At 57.7% G+C, this 6,051-nt stretch overlaps 1 protein-coding gene across 1 annotated transcript; it reads left to right on the top strand.

The window, feature by feature from the left end:
• The first annotated feature begins 986 nt into the window (after positions 1 to 986).
• Positions 987 to 5,838, top strand: LOC128825039 (fibrinogen-like protein 1-like protein). The gene is made up of 4 exons (XM_054007048.1): positions 987 to 1,229; positions 2,624 to 2,767; positions 3,531 to 3,593; positions 4,750 to 5,838. The coding sequence occupies exons 1-4, from the start codon at positions 1,226 to 1,228 to the stop codon at positions 5,373 to 5,375; spliced, it is 837 nt and encodes a 278-aa protein (XP_053863023.1). The 5' UTR covers positions 987 to 1,225; the 3' UTR covers positions 5,376 to 5,838.
• The last annotated feature ends 213 nt before the right edge of the window (positions 5,839 to 6,051 follow it).

The raw sequence follows: 6,051 nt of genomic DNA, 5'->3' as shown, positions 1-6,051 counted from the left end.
CTCAGGCTGCCAAGCGAACGATAGCTGACAGACAGGAGATGCGGGAATTAAGGTTGTGCCTTCAGCCAGCAACTGGTGTTCATCCGTTTGCACCACACTCACACCTGTAGGCAGGGCCACTATTTCCTTGTCTGTCTGCCTGTTTAGTGTCTCTCGGTCCTTACTGTGCCCATCACCGTGGTGTCTGAGTGTCAAACCAAGGGTTTGACATGTGCATATGAAACTGCCTGACTGGAAGGACGTGGTTTGGTGTGGATCAGTGACTGCTGGGGCGATTGGTGGCAGAAGGCTCTGAGGGCCTGGCTCATTCCGACCTGGCTCATTCCAATGACTTCTACAGCTGAGAGCAGCTCAGTCTCCTGCCTGGGTCCGAGGCAAACCAGGAAGTACAGGACCACGGTTAATAAGAGCAGCTCAAAAGATCTTTTTCGCTGAGCCCAGCCCTGCACAGATTTCCAGCCTAGGTTTGCATTTTCAGCAAAAGTTCTTCTTGATTATTTTCTCCCAACCCCCTTCTGCCTCCATAATAGGCAGCCACCCCATCAGTCGCATCCTGGGGCGCTCCAGGGACAGCGTATGTGCACGTCTGTATATATATGTATGTGTACATGTGTGTACGTGTATGTGCACATGAGTGTGTGCACATGTGAGTGTGCGTGTGTATGTGTGTACATGTACCCCAGTCAGATGTATACATCTGGATTTCCTTTGAAAGAATTTTCAAATTGAGCTGATCAAGTGCAATGGCAAAGCAACCAATTCCTCTGCCCCCCACCTGCCTTCGCTGCTTTAACGTACAACCTGCTCCGCTGGCACCTCTGACTCCTGAAAGCCCTAACGCTCCAGGGGAGCAGGCCGTGCCCTGCCCTGCCCTGGCTGCCCCGGGTGTTACCTCGGAGGGAATCGTTCCAGATTCCAATGGGTGGCAGGTCCAGGGAAGAGCCTTATCTGTGGGGAGGCTGTACCAGACCCGCCCGACCCAGGCAGGCTCCCTGGTACTCTCTGCTCGGGGCTGATAAGGCTCCTTAGCAGTTTCTCTCCAAACAAATTCCAGTTCAAGACACCTGAGAGCTCCACAGCAGGGCAGCATCCCCAGAGCGCAGCAGGGCGGGGGTTAGGGGGAGCAGTCGGTAGCAGCACCTGCCCCTCGTACGGCAGGAGCGAGAAGTGCCAGCCCCTCTGCACAGAGCAGCAGCGTTCAGCCTGAGCCAGACGTGCTGCGGTGATGGGTAAGAGCGGGCTCGGAGAGCCAGAGGGTCTGTGGGGCTGCGCTGGGCCCTTTTGCTCCGCACTAGGGCCGGGTGGGCGTGTTCAGATGGGATTGGGATCCACCAGCACTTGTGGGTGCGAATGTGGGTTTGGAACTCAACGTGGGGTGCTCCCACCTCGCCCGGGGGCAACTTGGGGGAAGGGCAGAGAGACACCTGGGCTGAGACTCAGAGGAGCAGAGACCCTAGCTCCAGGGAGACAGTCACCCCGGCCCAGCCGGGTTAAATTGCCCAGCTGTGTGACAGCACCCCCATCCCCGAGGGGTTCCCCCCCCCGCCCCGGTATGTCACAGCAGGGTAATGTGTGTATTGAACAGCAGGGGTTGCCAGAGACTGGCTAGGAGAGGCCTTTGGGGATGGAGGAAGCAGCACTAAGGTACATGCCAACCTCCCTACAGAGGAGGGGCCGTGCCCCGCAGGTGTGGGGCAAGGAGCTGGGACACTGCGCGGTGGGTCATTGTCTGGCCCAGGCCCTTCCTAGCCAGAGGCCGAGGCCGAGGCATTTCCTTCAGGTCACCTTCCGCTGCAGCTTGGCCACGGGCCCCCATAGCCACTAGCCCAGCCAGGGATCCCAAGTGGGGATTGTCACGGCTGGCTCCTCCCTGCCGCCAGCAGCTCTTCACTGCCAGGTAATTCCTGAAATCCTGTGTGCCCCTCCCCCACCCACCTCCTGGGGCTGTGAGTGCCCCCCGGACAGCCCCCCCCCCCGAGCTCTGAGTGCCCCTGGCCAGTCCCTCCCCTCAGCCCCCCCCTCCACTTCCTGGGGCTCTGAGTGCCCTCAGCCAGTCCCCCTCCCACACCCCGGGGCTGAGTGACCTTGGCCAACCCCCGTCCCTTCAGGAGGAACTCCCAGTACCCACCCAGCCCCCACACCTCAGGGTTCCCCTCCCTGCAGCTCTGTGGCCATCCTCCCCACCCCCCTGTCCCTGGGGCTCTCATTACCCACCCTTCAGGCCTCCCCAGGCCGCTCAGTGCTCCCCCAGCCCCAATCTCCATTTTCCCTTTCTCTCACCTACTCTCCCGCCCTCCCCTGCCCGGTTATTTCCATGGCACAGGGGTGTCTCTGTGGGGCAGGAACATTTCTCCAGGGCGAATCCCAAACTCCTCAGCACTCGCCCCCCTCCTGGGAGTCTCCTAGCGTCTCCTCTCTGCCCCGTGCATGCCTGGCCGGTGGCCGGCTGCCCAGCCAGACTGATGGGCGAGGGCGGCAGTGCCAGGCTGTGCTGGGCGAGGCGGGAGGGTCCAGCAGTCCCAGCTCTCGGTTGTGCCGTTCCCGGGCACAGGGAACTGGGAGTCGCAGCTCCTGAAGGGCAGGTTTGTGTTCCCAGCTTCTCACCGGCTCTTCCCTTTTGCAGCTGCCTGGTGCCCTCGTCTCCTGCTCCTCACCGGCCTGCTGGCCCTGTCAGCCCCAGTTCTCACCCTGGAAATACACAACCTGAACATCTTAAAGGGACCCACCCATGCAATCAGGGACTTCCACCCAAAGCACCTGAAGGCAGGTGTGTCATGTGTCTGCTTCTATAGCCCTCCCCCCTGGCCCTAGGGGTCCCCGCCAGCCCTGGGGCCCCAGGACGTCACTCACTGGCTGCCTGGGGATTATGGCGGCTTGAAGCCACTGTGAGAAATTACAATCCAACCGTAGCTCTCTATTCAAACCACGCTGAGCTCTTTGGCGGTTTGAGGGAGGGGAGGGAGGTTCGGGGAGCACAGGGGCTGGCCCATTGCAGTGCAGGGAGCAGCACGGGACAAAGCCAGGAGGTGCTGGTTGCCTTGGGCAGCAGAAGGGGCGTGGAGGAGTGAACTGGTGCAGCGTGGGCCCGAGCCAGGCAGGGGCAGACGGGATGAGATGGGGGTGCTCGGGCAGCAGGGCGACTGGTGCAGAATTAACACAGAGCTCGAGCTAGGCAGGGCAGGGCTGTGCAGAGCTCGAGGGGAGGCGCGGGGGCTGGAAGCTGCTGCAGGAGAAGCTGCGGAGCCAGGGAAGGGACTGGAAGGCACAAGGTGGTGTGGGCAGAGCCACGGGAGCGGGCAGTGAGTTTGGTGGCTGCATTTGGGCCAGACTGGAGGGGAGCAGACGGAAGCCAGGTAGAGCAGTGAGGGGGGTTTGCAGAAGTGTGGGCAGAAGAACGGTTTGTCCTGGATGAGGGTTTCAGGGACATGGAGAAGGGGAGGCGAATGCACTGCTAACACTCTCTGGTGCTTGGGAGACAGTCTCTGCCAACCCCTCATATCACGCGGATCTCCCAATTCCTGTCCCTACAGATCAGGGGAAAGGGAGCCTGCGGCACAGCCGAGCCAGTGACCCGCAGTTACCAGAGGCCCACGGTAAGAGTATCCCACGCTTCACCTATCCACGCCCTGCAGAAATGAGATGCAAGAACAACAAGAAGCAACAGAGAATCCTGTGGCACCTTTAAGACTAACAGAAGTATTGGAGCATAAGCTTTCATGGGTGAATGCCCACTTCATCAGACGCAAGATTCACCCACGAAAGCTTATGCTCCAATACTTCTGTTAGTCTTAAAGGTGCCACAGGACCCTCTGTTGCTTTTTACAGATTCAGACTAACACGGCTACCCCTCTGATATGAAGAACAACAAGAGTTATTCACACAGCTTCTCCCTGCAGGGCACAACAAGGCATTGGGATGCATTGTCTGACCGGGCCATAGGGGAATCCCCAGGGATTATACAGGCCCCTGGGAGCAGGAACTCTGATGGCAGAGGGTGGGAGGGTGTGGGGGAAAGGGCTTGATACACACAGGCTGTAACGTGTCCTGCAGAGGAGAAGCTTTGGGTCATGATCTTTCTGCAGGGAAAGTGGCACCACTGTTAGACTGTGTGGGATCCAGGACCCAGGGCTGTGACCCACTGGGCCGTGTCCCTCACTACTGCAGGTGTGGGGAGTTTGCAGCCAAAATTTGGGATGAGTGGCAAGATCCTTTGACTCCACAGACTCCTCCTTTCCCTGGCAGCTGGTGTCGGTGGCCTCAGCACACACGCCCTGTTGGAGAGCCCTTGGCACAGGAGTTTGCTGAGAGCTGAGGGGGTGAGGAACCCGCTGCTGTAAGATACAGTCACCCCACAGGACACACGGTGCTGTTAGCTTGCAGTGTCCCACGCATCGTGTCTGCCGTGTTAAACACCTCCCCGAAAACCCCTGCAGAGTATGAACAGGGGCCTGTTTGTCTTCTGGGAAACCTACGTGTGCACGTGCAAAGTAGCTAGTTAGAGAATAAACTGCCCAGGAGTGGGTGACAGGACCTAACGCCAGTGCTGTGCCAGCAGATTTGGGCTCAGTGTCTGCATCCATTGTTGAAGCCTCTTTGACAATGGGCTGGCAAAGCATGCGGGGTGTCAGTGCAGACACTGCTGTCTGTGGCACACCAGAGGGGCCCTTTCTCACTGACCCAGGGTGGGAAGAGCTGAGCAGGGTTCTGTTCCACGGGGTTTAGTGAAAGCAATCTCTCTCTTGTGCACAGTCTGGCCCAAGGACTGCAGCGAGATAACCTGGAACAGGGTCAGTGGCATCTTTGTCATCCAGCCCACAGGATTCCACCAGATTGTCGTTTACTGTGACTTGAACAGCACCAGCGAGGGCTGGACGGTCCTCCAGCGGAACCGGCACGACACACAGATCACCTGGGCTGAGTCCTGGAGCACCTACAAGTACGGCTTTGGCAACGTGCAGGATGACTACTGGCTGGGGACGGAGTACATCTATCGGATCACCAAGCAGGTCTACCAGGTCAGGTTTGTCATCCACGATTCATCCGGCACCATGAAATACGCAGACTACAACCTCTTCGGTCTGGAAGACGAGTCCAATGGCTACAGGCTGAGGCTGGGCTCTTACACTGGGACTGCAGGGGACGCCATGGCCCCAAACAAACCTAGCACCGTGCATGACAACATAAAGTTCTCTGCTAAAGACCTGGATCAGGACACTTATGGTGGGAACTGTGCGTCTAGCTATGAGGGGGGCTGGTGGTACTCGGCTTGTCATTCTGTTCGACTGAACGTCAAAGGGAGCATCACTTGGGGTAGTTTCTGTAGTGGGAACTGCCAAGCCTCCGCCATCCTCATCAAACCAGCGTCCTACTGTTAGTCACCCCTTCCCCACCCTCCTGTCTGCAGTGAGGCCAACCCCTGCTCCACGAAGGGAGGGAAAAGGGTCAGCGTGTGTCATGGCCAAACCTCACACCCAACTCGGAGGGGGAAGTATCATGTTTATCCAAAATGGGGCAACTTTCTCTTTTCTTTTCTTCCGTGCACTTTCCGAGCTAATCTCTGCTGGGCACTTGTGCTTTGCGTTGACTTGACTTAGTGATATTCGTAATCAGAAGAATCATTTGCAAAACCTGCAGTATCCAGATGTAGAAGCTCCGGGGAGAGTAAATGCCTCAGATCCGTAGTGACTTTTCAGTGTCTTTTGCTCTCAGACTCATGGGCAGTTCCAGAGGTCACAGGGGTGGGGAAATCCAGAAACACAGAAGGGTTTTTATAAACACCCGCTCTACTGCTCATTAGCAGGGATTAAAGCTTCACATTAAAAAGGCATTTTAAATGTGGTGGCCCCAGTTGGTAACTTTCTGTTCCCTGCCACTTACTCTCTGCTGTGCTCTCGTGGGCACCGTACTGCGTAGATCCATTCCCAGTATTCTCAGCCATCCTGCCTTTTGGGAGTTGGGCTGGCAGACCTGGCTGGGTTCCTTGCCCCACAGTCTTAGGGGTCTGCAGGTTGCTGTGAGGGAATTTTCGGCAATGGCCTAGCAGGATTTGAA

Source organism: Malaclemys terrapin, chromosome 17 (assembly GCF_027887155.1).
Source record: "Malaclemys terrapin pileata isolate rMalTer1 chromosome 17, rMalTer1.hap1, whole genome shotgun sequence".
Classification (NCBI taxonomy): domain Eukaryota; kingdom Metazoa; phylum Chordata; order Testudines; family Emydidae; genus Malaclemys; species Malaclemys terrapin.
The sequence above is the reverse complement of the archived record's forward strand: the minus strand, read 5'-3'. Positions and strand labels throughout refer to the sequence as shown.